General features: G+C 43.8%; 1 protein-coding gene across 1 annotated transcript; it reads left to right on the top strand.

The window, feature by feature from the left end:
• Positions 1-3,487: 3,487 nt before the first annotated feature.
• On the top strand, positions 3,488-12,077 carry SLC25A18 (solute carrier family 25 member 18). The gene is made up of 11 exons (XM_073544115.1): positions 3,488-3,638; positions 3,778-3,837; positions 6,526-6,592; positions 6,682-6,804; positions 7,622-7,677; positions 9,876-9,966; positions 10,271-10,389; positions 10,725-10,860; positions 10,986-11,140; positions 11,266-11,341; positions 11,426-12,077. The coding sequence occupies exons 3-11, from the start codon at positions 6,576-6,578 to the stop codon at positions 11,565-11,567; spliced, it is 915 nt and encodes a 304-aa protein (XP_073400216.1). The 5' UTR covers positions 3,488-3,638; positions 3,778-3,837; positions 6,526-6,575; the 3' UTR covers positions 11,568-12,077.
• Positions 12,078-18,275: the final 6,198 nt, after the last annotated feature.

Here is an 18,275-nt window from a genome sequence, read left to right as displayed (position 1 = left end):
AAAAACGGAGGAATGGCGCAAAAACGCCAGTGATGATCACGGGGAACACGACGCTCGGACCGACAGTCCCATGTAAAGACAGTCTACAGTCATGGCTGAAAGTATCGGCACCCTAGAAATTGTGCCAGAAAATGACGTATTTCCCCAGAACATTATCACATCCCCGTGTTTTGTTACACATGATGTTTATTTCCTTTGTGTTTATTGGAAGAACACGAAAAAAAAGAGAAAAGGACAAATTGGACGTAATTTCCCGCAAAACCCCAGAAATGGTCCAGACAGAATTGTTGGCGCCCTCAGGTTACTATTTGGTCGCCTCCTTTGGAATAAATCCCTGCGATCAGTTGCTCCCTATAACCATCCACAAGCCTCTTCCTCCTCGCAGCCGGGATCTTGGACTCTTCTTACAATCCGCTCCCGGTCTCATATTTCACCTTCTCCCAACAGCGATTGTAAGATCTCTCCACAGGGGATCAGTGGGATTCATGTCCGGACTCATTGCTGCCACTTCACGACTCTCCAGCACTTTGTTTCCATCTATTTCCGGGGACTTCCTGAAGTATGTTTAGGGTCATTGTCCTGCTGGAAGACCCAAGACCTAGGACGCAAACTCCTGTGGTAATCTTCAAATGTCATTATGGCTTGCGCACAGTCGAGGCCCCCAGTGCCAGAGGCAGTGAAACAACCCCAAAACATCTGTGGCCCTCCACCATATCTGACTGTAGGTATTGTGTTCTTTTCTTTGTGGGCCTCATTTTGTTTTTAGTAAACATTAGAATGGTGTGCTTTACCAAAAAGCTACAGCTTGGTCTCATCTGTTCACATGACACTTTCCTGGAAGGATTTTGGCTTACTCAGTCGATTATGGCAAACTGCAGTCAAGCTTTTTTTTTTATTTTTTTTTTTATTTTTATGCCAGCAGTGGGGTCCTCCGGGAGCTCCTGTCATAGCGTTTCATTCACATGTGGAGGCATAGTTCACTCTGACGCTGACGCACCCTGAGCCTGCAGGGCAGCTTGGATTTCTTTGGACCTTATCCACCATCCAGACTATTCTGCATTAATCAGTTTTTCTCTGTCGTCCACGTCCACGGGGATTAGCTACAGTGCCATGGGTTGTAAACATCTTGAGTATGTTGTGAGCACTGTGGACAAAGGAGCATCAAGATCTCTGGAGATAGGTGATATTGCTCAGACAGTTCTCTTTCATCTTTCTGTTCTCTAAGCTTAGTGTGACACACAGAGACACAATGCAAAGATTAAGGCAACTTTTCCCCTTTTTATCTGGTTTCAGGTGTGATTTTCATATTGCCCCTCACCTGTTACTTGCCACAGGTGAGTGTGAATGAGCATCACATGCTGGAAATAAAGTTGTTTACTCACAATTTTGTCCTGTCCATTTTTGCCTTTTTTTTTTCTTCCAAATAGACATTTGTATAACAAAACATAGGAAATTGCAATAATTTTCTGGGAGAAATACTTCACTTTCTGGGTGTCATCACTTTCGGTCATGAATGTATGTATCTTTTCAGAGGTTTATGGAGTGTAAGGAATACTTGGGGTTCACATACTTTATTTCCATGCACATATTTCCTTTCTTGCCCCCCCCTGTACATGAAACTCTTGAGAATTATATTACTGGAGTGTGAGGTTTCTGATTTGGATGTGATGACACCCCACACCTCCTATGCCGTCATTTTGGAAGTAAGTAACGCCTCCCCAGACGCTCAGTGATGTTTACCTTATGCTTGGCGGCCGCTCAATTATATCTAGTGCAACTCATCCGGAAATATTAACCCCTTATACTGTGTTGCTAAAGGAGACACAGGCTTGGTTTTTTGCAGGTGGTACGGATCCTTTAGATATTTGAGAAGACCGTATTATAGTAGTTAAATTCTTGTACATAGGGGCAGTATTATAGTAGTTATTCTTCTACATAGGAGCAGTATTATAGTAGTTATATTCTTGTACATAGGGGGCAGTATTATAGTAGTTATATTCTTGTACATAGGGGCAGTATTATAGTAGTTATATTCTTGTACATAGGGGCAGTATTATAGTAGTTATATTCTTGTACATAGGGGCAGTATTATAGTAGTTATTCTTCTACATAGGAGCAGTATTATAGTAGTTATATTCTTGTACATAGGGGGCAGTATTATAGTAGTTATATTCTTGTACATAGGGGCAGTATTATAGTAGTTATATTCTTGTACATAGGAGCAGTATTATAGTAGTTATTCTTCTACATAGGAGCAGTATTATAGTAGTTATATTCTTGTACATAGGGGGCAGTATTATAGTAGTTATATTCTTGTACATAGGGGCAGTATTATAGTAGTTATATTCTTGTACATAGGGGCAGTATTATAGTAGTTATATTCTTGTACATAGGGGCAGTATTATAGTAGTTATATTCTTGTACATAGGGGCAGTATTATAGTAGTTATATTCTTGTACATAGGGGCAGTATTATAGTAGTTAAATTCTTGTACATAGGGGCAGTATTATAGTAGTTATATTCTTGCACATAGGGGCAGTATTATAGTAGTTATTCTTCTACATAGGAGCAGTATTATAGTAGTTATATTCTTGTACATAGGGGGCAGTATTATGGTAGTTATATTCTTGTACAGGGGGCAGTATTATAGTAGTTATATTCTTGTACATAGGGGGCAGTATTATGGTAGTTATATTCTTGTACATAGGGAGCAGTATGATAGTAGTTATATTCTTGTACATAGGGGCAGTATTATAGTAATTATATTCTTGTACATAGGGGCAGTATTATGGTAGTTATATTCTTGTACATAGGGAGCAGTATTATAGTAGTTATATTCTTGTACATAGGGGGCAGTATTATGGTAGTTATATTCTTGTATATAGGAGCAGTATTATAGTAGTTATATTCTTGTACATAGGAGCAGTATTATAGTAGTTATATTCTTGTACATAGGGGCAGTATTATGGTAGTTATATTCTTGTATATAGGAGCAGTATTATAGTAGTTATATTCTTGTACATAGGAGCAGTATTATAGTCGATATATTCTTGTACACAGGAGCAGTATTATAGTAGTTATATTCTTGTACATAGGGGCAGTATTATAGTAGTTATATTCTTGTACATAGGGGCAGTATTATAGTAGTTATATTCTTGTACATAGGAGCAGTATTATAGTCGATATATTCTTGTACACAGGAGCAGTATTATAGTAGTTATATTCTTGTACATAGGGGCAGTATTATAGTAGTTATATTCTTGTACATAGGAGCAGTATTATAGTCGATATATTCTTGTACACAGGAGCAGTATTATAGTAGTTATATTCTTGTACATAGGGGCAGTATTATAGCAGTTTTATACTTCTTTGCTGCAGTATTTCCTCTGACGTTGCTCTGTGTATTCGGCGTTATTTGACATTCGTGTGAAGTATTTGGGACGTTCTCTCATCACTGGATTGAGCCTCCAGCTCCAGACCCGGCTTGTAGTTTCTGACTTGCACTTTGGAGCCCTGGTGCCGGTCTCTCCTCCTCTTGCTCTTCCTGTCCCTCCCAGAGACCAAGCCCAGGATCTTGCTCTTGGGAGTCCCAGCAGAGGAGCAGATAGCGGGGTGAGCAGTGTGAGGTGCAGTACCTGGTGAGTGTCCTGATACCGATCTGCATCCAGCTCTGCTACATCTCCTACCACCCCCAGGTCGCAGCGCACACGCCGGGTGTTCTGCCCCTACACAAAGTTTTCGTTTCCTTTTTAACTTTTTTTTTTTTTTCTTTTTTAGAAAATTTTGAGGAAACCGTGGTTTTGTGTTTGCGTGGAGACCACCGCGGCACTGACAAGGGTAAGAAAGTCAGAACTTTGTAAGTACTTCTCCAACTACGGATCTGGCAGCGACGATCGGTCGCTTTTTGTAGTGGAATTTTTGGAATTTTTCTTAGACATTTGTTTTCAATTGTGGTGAATCTTGACGTAAGGACGGACGATGTTCACCGCTGTGGTGCGGTCCATTGTCGGCCCTGTTTTGCTCTTTTTTTTTTTTTTTTTTTTTTTTTTTTTGGGGGGGGGGGGGGACCTTAAAGAAAAAAGCAAATAAAAATGGCTCCTGATCTGTAACGTTTTGGGATCTGTGAGCTTTGGCGGGCGGGGAGATACCTGATCTTTGCACGGCGCCATGTGGACCTCCATGATGGAATGGAGCCTCATGGGATGGACTGCGGGGACGGAGTCGTCCTGTTTGCCCACCTCTCACAAAAACGCTTCCATGGGGGCATAACTATAGTGGGTGTAGGAGGTGCACCTGGACCCTGGTACCTTGCAGGGGCCCCATATGATGAGGCCAATACTAGGACGGACCCGTGATGGTCGGCCTCAATGAAGAATCTCCAAATTTCTTTCTAGTTTGTCAATGTGCCCCTTAGGATGCAGTAATGTCTGCCGGGCCCAACCCTGAGGCTGCACTACTGAGACGAGACCTAGATCTAAAAAGCATCTGCATCAATGGTTGGGGTCAGCACTGAGGTGGGCGCCAACTGGGGGATCATGACAGACGAGGACAGAGCGAGCTGTCAGTCTCAGTAGTGCAGCCTCAGGCTTTGGGCCTGCACCATTTCTCCGCTCTGCGTAGTGTGACCCTACTGACACCACAGCTCCCAATATGGCGGTGCTACTGGCCCTTATTGTCCAGGTGGCCGTATTATAGCAGAATTACGTGGCGCTCACTCGTGGTCTCGGTCAGGAAGAAGCGGCTGTGTAATCATTAATATGAGGGGGTCGTTGCCAGCGGAGACGACAATGACCTGAACCGCAACATTGAGCAACGAGGAGATGACCGGCAGATCACCGCCATCATCTGCCCCCGGACATGGGGGGCCGTCACCTCCTGGAGGTCTCTGTCACATCGCCATGAAGGGGTTAAACTGTTTTCAGGTCTCAGCTGCTACTGACTCATTAGTCACAAAGGCCTCAGGCCTGGCCTAGATTTAGCTTCACGCTGCCGCCAAATTGTCTCCATGGCGATGGGCAGCGCATCAAAGGTCGCCATGGTAGCGGAAATTATTCTACACCAGGAGCATCTAATGGGGGCCACAGTAGTGAGGGGCACGGAAGATTAACCCCTTCATGTAGGAACTGCGGCGCAAAGAGAAATTATAGAACGGAAAGTTCTGGGAGTCTGTAATAAACTTTATTACAACTTTTTCTTTTAATTTACTTCCACCTAGAATCTGTTATATCATCTGCTGAGCCGTGTATCTAATCCTCTCCTGTGTGATACTGTCTGCTGAGCCGTGTATCTAATCCTCTCCTGTGTGATACTGACTGCTGAGCCGTGTATCTAATCCTCTCCTGTGTGATACTGACTGCTGAGCCGTGTATTTAATCCTCTCCTGTGTGATACTGACTGCTGAGCCGTGTATCTAATCCTATCCTGTGTGATACTGTCTGCTGAGCCGTGTATCTAATCCTATCCTGTGTGATACTGTCTGCTGAGCCGTGTATCTAATCCTATCCTGTGTGATACTGACTGCTGAGCCGTGTATCTAATCCCCTCCTGTGTGATACTGACTGCTGAGCCGTGTATCTAATCCCCTCCCGTGTGATACTGACTGCTGAGCCGTGTATCTAATCCCCTCCCGTGTGACACTGACTGCTGAGCCGTGTATCTAATCCCATCCCGTGTGATACTGACTGCTGAGCCGTGTATCTAATCCTCTCCCGTGTGATACTGACTGCTGAGCCGTGTATCTAATCCTCTCCCGTGTGATACTGACTGCTGAGCCGTGTATCTAATCCTCTCCCGTGTGATACTGACTGCTGAGCCGTGTATCTAATCCTATCCCGTGTGATACTGACTGCTGAGCCGTGTATCTAATCCTCTCCCGTGTGATACTGACTGCTGAGCCGTGTATCTAATCCTCTCCTGTGTGATACTGTCTGCTGAGCCGTGTATCTAATCCTCTCCTGTGTGATACTGTCTGCTGAGCCGTGTATCTAATCCTCTCCTGTGTGATACTGTCTGCTGAGCCGTGTATCTAATCCTCTCCTGTGTGATACTGACTGCTGAGCCGTGTATCTAATCCTCTCCTGTGTGGTACACTGTGTGTGGATGCACCTTCACCTGTAGGGTGGTCAGCTGACCTGCTGGGTACAGGTGATGGGGTCAGAGGTCACCTGTGGGGTCAGCGGGTGGTAGTTAGGTGCGCCTCCGCTCCTCTGTAGTCGCCGCCTCGTGCGCAGGGATGAGGGGCCGCAGTGTGTGCACAGCGCTGTGTGCGGAGGTCACATGTGGCGACTCCTGGGTAAACATTGGGAAAGTTCCAGTTGCTTTCCGTGCTGGCAGTTGTAGTTTCACAACAGCTCCAGAGTTTTGAGTTGCAAGTTGGTGTAGTACCCCTAACGAACAGCAGGTGTCAGTGTTGTGAAATGTGTAAATGGCGCCACCTGCAGCAGTGGTGGAGTACTGCACCTGAGGAAAACGGGGAGTCACCAAGAAATGATGGATTTCTCTCCGGCTCACTGTCTCCCCCTATAGGCCAAGGACCGGGACTGCTGCTCACAACGTGACAACCACAGAAGGGAAATATGGCTGAGAAGATCAGGTGAGCGCGCAGGCGACACGTCCGATACTAAGCCTTATGTGGGGGAGGGGAGCCCTGTATCTGCTGACATTGGAACCTCTATATTACAGCTTACCTGCAAAACTGATCAATGGCGGAATCGCCGGACTTGTGGGCGTCACCTGTGTCTTTCCCATCGACCTCGCCAAGACGCGACTACAGAACCAGCAGGGTCAGGGCATCTACAGAGGCATGTAAGTGCCGCCACCCTGGGGACGGCCGTGCACATGGTGACAACACATTCCCTTTAAGTGCCCTAAATCTCCAGGTTTTACTACTGCCCCTTTAAGAAGCGGGATCTGCCCGCGTGGTCCTGCGATCAAAAGCGTTGTGCCGTAAAAAGTTGATCTTCACGTTGTCGGCTTCAGGTCCTGACTCTCAGACTGGCACACAAACATCATTTCCTTCAATGGCATCTGCCCTTCCTCCCCGAGGATGACTCACGCTCTGCCACATCCAAAATGTTACAAAATCTGTTATTATTGACCGCACCCCGACAGCGCGCTCCGCGAACTGTCACTGAGTGCTATGTACAGCAGTCGTGTCCCTGCTGATACATTATATCCCTGACATCTAGGGGAAGAGCAATCCAGAGGAAAGGTGCAGCGCAGGAAAAGTCTGCGCCACAATGGAGGTTTGCATGGGTAATGATGCGGCTGCAGCCGGGATACCAGGCGGGGCAGACGCCGGACACTTAGACGTCCCATGTACGGGTGTATACAGTGCACCTGTCACCTACAGACACGACGCTAGAAGTGGGTAATGTCACAGGGTTCATCCTTGTCCACAAGGCAAAACGTCAGATATGAGAAAAATGCGAGATCACGGGAGCCGCCGTTATAAATACCGCCATCGTCCTGCGTTATTATACTGCACCAGACTCTCTGCATGTGAGCCTGGAAGATCAGGATGAACAGATTCAGTAGGTGAAATGTGACCCCAGATATTTAACGCCTCAAGGAACACGCAGGATTGTGCACTAATCTAACACTGCTATGTAATCACCCGCAGGTTTGATTGCCTGATAAAGACGGTGCGATCAGAAGGATTTTTTGGAATGTACAGAGGTGAGAAATGAGGAGGAACATTCCTAGGGGCAGTATTATAGTAGTTATATTCTTGTACATAGGGGGCAGTATTATAGTAGTTATATTCTTGTACATAGGAGCAGTATTATAGTAGTTATATTCTTGTACATAGGAGCAGTATTATAGTAGTTATATTCTTGTACATAGGGGGCAGTATTATAGTAGTTATATTCTTGTACATAGGGGGCAGTATTATAGTAGTTATATTCTTGTACATAGGAGCAGTATTATAGTAGTTATATTCTTGTATATAGGGGCAGTATTATAGTAGTTATATTCTTGTACATAGGAGCAGTATTATAGTAGTTATATTCTTGTACATAGGGGGCAGTATTATAGTAGTTATATTCTGTACATAGGGAGCAGTATTATAGTAGTTATATTCTTGTACATAGGGGCAGTATTATAGTAGTTATATTCTTGTACATAGGGGGCAGTATTATAGTAGTTATATTCTTGTACATAGGGGGCAGTATTATAGTAGTTATATTCTTGTACATAGGGGGCAGTATTATAGTAGTTATATTCTTGTACATAGGGGGCAGTATTATAGTAGTTATATTCTTGTACATAGGGGGCAGTATTATAGTAGTTATATTCTTGTACATAGGGGCAGTATTATAGTAGCTATATTCTTGTACATAGGGGGCAGTATTATAGTAGTTATATTCTGTACATAGGGAGCAGTATTATAGTAGTTATATTCTTGTACATAGGGGCAGTATTATAGTAGTTATATTCTTGTACATAGGGGGCAGTATTATAGTAGTTATATTCTTGTACATGGGGAGCAGTATTATAGTAGTTATATTCTTGTACATAGGGGCAGTATTATAGTAGTTATATTCTTGTACATAGGAGCAGTATTATAGTAGTTATATTCTTGTACATAGGGGGCAGTATTATAGTAGTTATATTCTGTACATAGGGAGCAGTATTATAGTAGTTATATTCTTGTACATAGGGGCAGTATTATAGTAGTTATATTCTTGTACATAGGGGGCAGTATTATAGTAGTTATATTCTTGTACATAGGGGGCAGTATTATAGTAGTTATATTCTTGTACATAGGGAGCAGTATTATAGTAGTTATATTCTTGTACATAGGGGCAGTATTATAGTAGTTATATTCTTGTACATAGGGGGCAGTATTATAGTAGTTATATTCTTGTACATAGGGGGCAGTATTATAGTAGTTATATTCTTGTACATAGGAAGCAGTATTATAGTAGTTATATTCTTGTACATAGGGGGCAGTATTATAGTAGTTATATTCTTGTACATAGGAGCAGTATTATAGTAGTTATATTCTTGTACATAGGGGCAGTATTATAGTAGTTATATTCTTGTACATAGGGGGCAGTATTATGGTAGTTATATTCTTGTACATAGGAGCAGTATTATAGTAGTTATATTCTTGTACAGAGGGGGCAGTATTATAGTAGTTATATTCTTGTACATAGGGGGCAGTATTATAGTAGATATATTCTTGTACATAGGGGGCAGTATTATAGTAGTTATATTCTTGTACATAGGGAGCAGTATTATAGTAGTTATATTCTTGTACATAAGGGGCAGTATTATAGTAGTTATATTCTTGTACATAGGGGGCAGTATTATAGTAGTTATATTCTTGTACATAGGAGCAGTATTATAGTAGTTATATTCTTGTACATAGGGGCAGTATTATAGTAGTTATATTCTTGTACGTAGGGGGCAGTAGTATAGTAGTTATATTCTTGTACATAGGGGGCAGTAGTATAGTAGTTATATTCTTGTACATAGGGGGCAGTATTATAGTAATTATATTCTTGTACATAGGAGCAGTATTATAGTAGTTATATTCTTGTACATAGGGGGCAGTAGTATAGTAGTTATATTCTTGTACATAGGGGGCAGTATTATAGTAGTTATATTCTTGTACATAGGAGCAGTATTATAGTAGTTATATTCTTGTACATAGGAGCAGTATTATAGTAGTTATATTCTTGTACATAGGGGGCAGTAGTATAGTAGTTATATTCTTGTACATAGGGGGCAGTATTATAGTAGTTATATTCTTGTACATAGGGGGCAGTATTATAGTAATTATATTCTTGTACATAGGAGCAGTAGTATAGTAGTTATATTCTTGTACATAGGGGGCGGTATAATTATGTCTTTCTCCTCCTGTACAGGGGCTGCTGTGAATCTCACCCTGGTGACTCCAGAGAAGGCTATAAAACTAGCAGCCAATGACTTTTTCCGGAATGTTCTGTCCCAGGAGGGGTGCGTCTTTCTTTAGATGTTGTCGTCCTTCTTTATTCTGGGCCCTTCTGTAGATATTTTCCTGTAGCATTTTCTATATCGCACGCTGTAAGTGGTAAAAGTTTGTGAACCTTTCGGATTAGCAGATGATATTGAATGGGAATTTCATGTGGAATCTGCCGTTTTCGATCAATGGGGTGACAATCGGGTGAGTGGGCGACCTGTGGAAATGAGTAATGGCAGGAAGAGGGGAGAGAGGGGTCACAGACTTTGATGCGGAAGAGACGCTCTGGTCGTTCGCTGACATTTCCTCTTTTGGTTGCAGGAAGGAGCTGACGTTGGTGCGGGAGATGATGGCCGGCTGCGGTGCTGGGACCTGCCAGGTGGTGGTCACGTCGCCTATGGAGATGCTGAAGATCCAGCTGCAGGATGCCGGCCGCCTGGGTACTCCGTAGTTATAACTCTTTCGAATGCACCTGCACACAAGGCCACTAGGTGGCAGCGCTGGGTTTTGTCTCTCGCCCCCTGGTGGTCAGTTGGGATATTGCCTTTGCATGGATTTTACCTTCACTCCTTATACTGTAAAGAATCCTTCCCCAGTATTCATTTTTAATCTTTTTGACCCTCTTTTCTACACTATAGAAATGCTGCCACAGTCCACATTACGTAGCCTTGCTCCCGTGCCGTTTTGTGGACACCGCTCTCTTGCAGGCCTTTGCAGCTGCTACATGAATTGGATCATGAAATGATTTTGGGTTTTATTCTTTTTTTGTCTTTAGCAAAACAGAAGGTTGCAGCCGGAGACGCAGCAGCCGCCGCTCCTCAGAGACCCTCCGCCCTGCTGATCGCGAGAGATCTGCTCCGGACTCAGGGAGTATCGGGGGTCTATAAGGGTCTGGGGGCCACGCTGCTGAGGTAAGGAGGTAAAGCTAATCCCAATGTAGTAACCTTCCGGATTAGCAGGGGGTTGTCCAATAATCCGGCACACTGCCATCAGCATGGACTGCCTGCGTCACAGCGGGATCTTGTCTCGTCCGCAGGGACGTTCCTTTCTCCATCATCTATTTTCCCCTCTTCGCCAACATTAACAAACTCGGACAGACGTCTCCGTGGGAGAAGGCGCCATTTTACCATTCCTTCATGGCCGGGTGCGTTGCTGGCTCGGTGGCGGCCGTCGCGGTGACGCCTCTGGACGGTGAGTCTTCTCTACTTGCGGGGTGTAAAGCAGCTTCCTCGTCTTAGAGGGATTGTCCCGGCCTGGCTGGTGACCGGTCCTGTCGGTGTCTCTGTCCTGGACCCTTAACTCTGCGTCTCATTTAGTGCTGAAGACGCGGATCCAGACCCTGAAGAAGGGGCACGGGGAAGACACGTACAGCGGGATCGTGGACTGCGCCAGGTGGGCCGCGCTGACCGGAGACCCCAATACCGGAGACAGGACCCTGCGCTGACCCTGCGCTTTTCTTTTTGCTTCTTCAAACAGGAAGATATGGCGGAATGAGGGTCCGACGGCATTCATGAAGGGGGCCTGGTGCCGGGCGCTGGTCATCGCTCCTCTCTTTGGAATTGCCCAAGTTGTGTATTTCATCGGCATCGGAGAATACGTCCTCGGGTTTCTCCAGTAATTGGGGGGCCATGAGGGTTCGAAGACCCCCAGCACCTGACGATGCGGGAACCGACCAAAACGGACAATTGTGGAAGTGAAGTCATCGGGATCGAAGGGATTCAACTTGGGGACGATGAGTGATAACCGATGATAGCGTGGACGTGGCGGCCATATTGGGGGCGCTGCTCTTCATGGGGCAGAGTCATAGCCAATACCGAGGGTTTTTTTTTTTTAATTATTTTTACAAAAACTGATTTCATATCGTGTTTTTATACAATATTGGGGGTGAGGGGTAATGGGAAAAGTTTAGGTTTTTAGCTTCTGTTAATGAGAATAGAGACAGAAGCGATGACTGTGACCTAACACGAGGAATGTGAGCTTGTCCTGATCATCCAGAGTCTTCTGCCTCCGCAATGTGCAGATTATCGGAATTAATAATTACTTATCAGTAGAGTTGAGCGATACCGTCCGATACTTCAAAGTATCGTATCGGATGGTATCGGGCGATCTTTAAAAAAAGTATCGGTATCGCCGATTCCGATACCGGAAGTCCCATTCAAGTCTATGGGACTTCCGGTATCGGAATAAGAAAAACCCTTTCCTGCCCTTGTACAGCCTCTCTGGGGTCTGTACGGGCCTTTCGGGGGGCTGTGCCGGCCTGCCAGGGGGTCTGTGCCGGCCTGCCGGTGGTCTGTGCCGGCCTGCCGGGGGGCTGTGCCGGCCTGCCGGGGGGCTGTGCCGGCCTGCCGGTGGTCTGTGCAGGCATCGTCCGATGGGACTACAAGTCCCATCGGGCGATGCCTGCTACCATGACAGTGATTGACACATTAGCCAATGATGGGACAGTAGTAGTCCCATCATCCGGCTAATGTGTTAAATGTAAAAAAAAAAAAAAAAAAAATTACATGCTACATACATACAACATGCATACTACATACATGCTACATTCATACTACATACTACATACATGCTACATTCATACTACATAAATACTACATGCAACATACATACTACATATATACTACATACATACTACATACATACTGCATGCTACATACATACCACATATATACTACATATATACTACATGCATGCTACATGCATGCTACATGCTACATACATAACACATATATACTACATGCATGCTACATACATACTACATGCTACATACTACATATATACTACATGCATGCTACATGCATGCTACATGCTACATACATAACACATATATACTACATGCATGCTACATACATACTACATGCTACATACTACATACATACTACATACATACTACATGCATGCTACATACTACATGCTACATACATACTACATACATATTACATGCTACATACATACCACATATATACTACATACATACAATACATTCATACAATACATACATAGACATACAGTACATATAACATAGAGTAACATACTTACCAATACTTGTCACATTGTTCCCCGAAGCCATTGTCTTTTCCGGAATAAATATTAACATAACAAACCACAAAAATACTCACCCACGATCCGAAGCAGTCCACGAGTGTGTCCCACGACGATCTTGGGTAGAGAACTGCAGCATCAGCTGTTGCTGCCGTTCTCTACGGGCTGCAGGAATCCAATGACGGAAGGTAGGTATCCTTCCGCACTGTATTCCTCCGCCACTTAAAAAAAAAAAAGTCCCTGGTCTCACTTTATGCCATTGCTGTGTGGGAAATTCCCACATGTAGTATATATGTAGTATGTATGTAGTATATATGTAGTATGTATGTAGCATGTAGTATGTATGTAGTATGTATGTAGCATGCATGTAGCATGTAGTATGTATGTAGCATGCATGTAGTATATATGTAGTATGTATGTAGCATGCATGTAGTATATATGTAGCATGTATGTAGTATGTATGTGGTATGTATGTAGCATGTAGTATGTATGTAGCATGCATGTAGTATATATGTAGTATGTATGTAGCATGTAGTATGTATGTAGTATGTATGTAGTATATATGTGGTATGTATGTAGCATGTAATATGTATGTAGTATGTATGTAGCATGCATGTAGCATGTAGTATGTATGTAGCATGTAGTATGTATGTAGTATGTATGTGGTATGTATGTAGCATGTAGTATGTATGTAGCATGCATGTAGTATATATGTAGTATGTATGTAGCATGCATGTAGTATATATGTAGCATGTATGTAGTATGTATGTGGTATGTATGTAGCATGTAGTATGTATGTAGCATGCATGTAGTATATATGTAGTATGTATGTAGCATGTAGTATGTATGTAGTATGTATGTAGTATATATGTGGTATGTATGTAGCATGTAATATGTATGTAGTATGTATGTAGCATGCATGTAGCATGTAGTATGTATGTAGCATGCATGTAGTATATATGTAGTATGTATGTAGCATGCATGTAGTATATATGTAGCATGTATGTAGTATGTATGTGGTATGTATGTAGCATGTAGTATGCATGTAGTATGTATGTAGTATATATGTGGTATGTATGTAGCATGTAATATGTATGTAGTATGTATGTAGCATGCATGTAGCATGTAGTATGTATGTAGCATGCATGTAGTATATATGTAGTATGTATGTAGCATGCATGTAGTATATATGTAGCATGTATGTAGTATGTATGTGGTATGTATGTAGCATGTAGTATGTATGTAGCATGCATGTAGTATATATGTAGTATGTATGTAGCATGTAGTATGTATGTAGTATGTATGTAGCATGTAGTATGTATGTAGCATGCATGTAGTATATATGTAGTATGTAGTATGTATGTAGTATGTATGTGGTATGTATGTAGCATGTGGTATGTATGTAGCATGTGGTATGTATGTAGCATGTGGTATGTATGTAGCATGTGGTATGTATGTAGCATGCATGTAGTATGTAGCATGCATGTAGTATGTATGTAGCATGCATGTAGTATGTATGTAGCATGCATGTAGTATGTATGTAGCATGCATGTAGTATGTATGTAGCATGCATGTAGTATGTATGTAGCATGCATGTAGTATGTATGTAGCATGCATGTAGTATGTATGTAGCATGCATGTAGTATGTATGTAGCATGCATGTAGTATGTATGTAGCATGCATGTAGCATGCATGTAGCATGCATGTAGCATGCATGTAGCATGTATGTAGCATGCATGTAGTATGTATGTAGCATGCATGTAGTATGTATGTAGCATGTAGTATGTATGTAGCATGTAGTATGTATGTAGCATGCATGTAGCATGTATGTAGTATTTTTTTTTTTTTTTTTTTACATTTAACACATTAGCCGGATGATGGGACTACTACTGTCCCATCATTGGCTAATGTGTCAATCACTGTCATGGTAGCAGGCATCGCCCGATGGGACTTGTAGTCCCATCGGACGATGCTTGCACAGACCCCCGGACATCAGCACAGCCCCCCGGCAGGCCGGTACAGACCCCCACAGGGTGCACAGACCACCGGCAGGCCGGTACAGACCCCGGGCAGTCCACACAGCCCCCCGGCAGGCCGGCACAGCCCCCCGGCAGGCCGGCAGAGACCCCCGGAAGGCCCGAAATGACGGCGCATCATGATGCGCACACACCGCGCATCATGATGACGTCAGGCCGTCAATCAACTGAACTTCCGATTCCGATGCCGAATTCCGATATTGAAAAAATATCGGAAGTCGGTATCGGAATTCCGATACAGCAAGTATCGGCCGATACCCGATACTTGCGGTATCGGAATGCTCAACACTACTTATCAGCACAGAACTGCCCCGGGGAGTAAAATGGAGAGGGACACGGGCACCCTCTGGCGGCAGACCGAGCTTACTGCAGGTGTGTAATTGATGTTACAGCAGCACCATCTGGTGGCAGAGTGAAGTTACTGCAGGTGTATTATCTGGGGGAAGGGAAAAGTGCAGCGGCCACAGCAGCGGGATGTCAGTTCCTGCCACAGACTAAGAGGTGGCTGACATGTCATAGACTCCTATATGCCCCCCTATTTTTACCATTTGCTTTGGCAGTGCTAACATGTACTTAGTCCTCCCAATAAAGCTCATTTGAATTTGAATTATCAACTATTCAGCAGCACCATCTGGAGGCAGAGTGAAGTTACTGCAGTTGTATTATTGACTATAGAGCAGCATCATCTGGTGGCAGAGTGATGTTACTGCAGGTGTATTATTGACTATAGAGCAGCACCATCTGGAGGCAGAGTGAAGTTACTGCAGTTGTATTATTGACTATAGAGCAGCACCATCTGGTGGCAGAGTGATGTTACTGCAGGTGTATTATTGACTATAGAGCAGCACCATCTGCAGGCAGAGTGAAGTTACTGCAGGTGTATTATTGACTATAGAGCAGCACCATCTGGTGGCAGAGTGATGTTACTGCAGGTGTATTATTGACTATAGAGCAGCACCATCTGCAGGCAGAGTGAAGTTACTGCAGGTGTATTATTGACTATAGAGCAGCACCATCTGGTGGCAGAGTGATGTTACTGCAGGTGTATTATTGACTATAGAGCAGCACCATCTGGAGGCAGAGTGAAGTTACTGCAGTTGTATTATTGACTATAGAGCAGCACCATCTGGTGGCAGAGTGATGTTACTGCAGGTGTATTATTGACTATAGAGCAGCACCATCTGGAGGCAGAGTGAAGTTACTGCAGGTGTATTATTGACTATAGAGCAGCACCATCTGGAGGCAGAGTGAAGTTACTGCAGTTGTATTATTGACTATAGAGCAGCACCATCTGGTGGCAGAGTGATGTTACTGCAGGTGTATTATTGACTATAGAGCAGCACCATCTGGAGGCAGAGTGAAGTTACTGCAGTTGTATTATTGACTATAGAGCAGCACCATCTGGTGGCAGAGTGATGTTACTGCAGGTGTATTATTGACTATAGAGCAGCACCATCTGGAGGCAGAGTGAAGTTACTGCAGGTGTATTATTGACTATAGAGCAGCACCATCTGGTGGCAGAGTGATGTTACTGCAGGTGTATTATTGACTATAGAGCAGCACCATCTGGAGGCAGAGTGAAGTTACTGCAGTTGTATTATTGACTATAGAGCAGCACCATCTGGTGGCAGAGTGATGTTACTGCAGGTGTATTATTGACTATAGAGCAGCACCATCTGGAGGCAGAGTGAAGTTACTGCAGGTGTATTATTGACTAGAGCAGCACCATCTGGTGGCAGAGTGATGTTACTGCAGGTGTATTATTGACTATAGAGCAGCACCATCTGGTGGCAGAGTGAAGTTACTGCAGTTTTATTATTGACTATAGAGCAGCACCATCTGGTGGCAGAGTGAAGTTACTGCAGTTTTATTGACTATAGAGCAGCACCATCTGGTGGCAGAGTGATGTTACTACAGGTGTATTATTGTCTACAGCAGCACCATCTGGTGGCAGAGTGAAGTTACTGCAGTTTTATTATTGACTATAGAGCAGCACCATCTGGTGGCAGAGTGAAGTTACTGCAGTTTTATTGACTATAGAGCAGCACCATCTGGTGGCAGAGTGAAGTTACTGCAGTTTTATTATTGACTATAGAGCAGCACCATCTGGTGGCAGAGTGAAGTTACTGCAGTTTTATTATTGACTATAGAGCAGCACCATCTGGTGGCAGAGTGAAGTTACTGCAGGTGTATTATTGACTGCCACCAGATGGTGCTGCTGTATAGTCAATAATACACCTGCAGTAACATCACTCTGCCACCAGATGGTGCTGCTGTATAGAGTGAAGTTACTGCAGGTATTATTGACTGTACAGCAGACTGCAGCTGTATTATTGACTATAGAGCAGCACCATCTGGTGGCAGAGTGAAGTTACTGCAGCTGTATTATTGACTGTACAGCAGTACCATCTGGTGGCAGAGTGAAGTTACTGCAGATGTATTATTGACTGTACAGCAGCACCATCTGGAGGCAGAGTGAAGTTACTGCAGCTGTATTATTGACTGTACAGCAGCACCATCTGGAGGCAGAGTGATGTTACTGCAGGTGTATTATTGACTGTACAGCAGCACCATCTGGTGGCAGAGTGAAGTTACTGCAGATGTATTATTGACTGCCTCCAGATGGTGCTGCTGTATAGTCAATACACCTGCAGTAACATCACTCTGCCACCAGATGGTGCTGCTGTATAAGAGTGAAGTTACTGCAGGTATTGACTGTACAGCAGCACCATCTGGTGGCAGAGTGAAGTTACTGCAGGTGCATTATTGACTGTACAGCAGCACCATCTGGTGGCAGTGATGTTACTGCAGGAGTATTATTGACTATACAGCAGCACCATCTGGTGGCAGAGTGAAGTTACTGCAGTTGTATTGACTATAGAGCAGCACCATCTGGTGGCAGAGTGATGTTACTGCAAGTGTATTGTCTACAGCAGCACCATCTGGTGGCAGTGAAGTTACTGCAGCTGTATTGACTATACAGCAGCACCATCTGGAGGCAGAGGGAAGTTACAGCAGGTGTATTATTGACTGTACAGCTGCACCATCTGGTGGCAGAGTGATGTTACTGCAGGTGTATTATTGTCTACAGCAGCACCATCTGGTGGCAGTGAAGTTACTGTGGTTCTATTATTGACTATAGAGCAGCACCATCTGGTGGCAGAGTTTAGTTACTGCAGCTGTATTGACTATACAGCAGCACCATCTGGAGGCAGAGGGAAGTTACTGCAGATGTATTATTGACTGTA

Source organism: Dendrobates tinctorius, unplaced genomic scaffold (assembly GCF_039654945.1).
Source record: "Dendrobates tinctorius isolate UK_male_01 unplaced genomic scaffold, ASM3965494v1 ptg000136l, whole genome shotgun sequence".
Classification (NCBI taxonomy): Eukaryota; Metazoa; Chordata; class Amphibia; order Anura; family Dendrobatidae; genus Dendrobates; species Dendrobates tinctorius.
The sequence above is the reverse complement of the archived record's forward strand: the minus strand, read 5'-3'. Positions and strand labels throughout refer to the sequence as shown.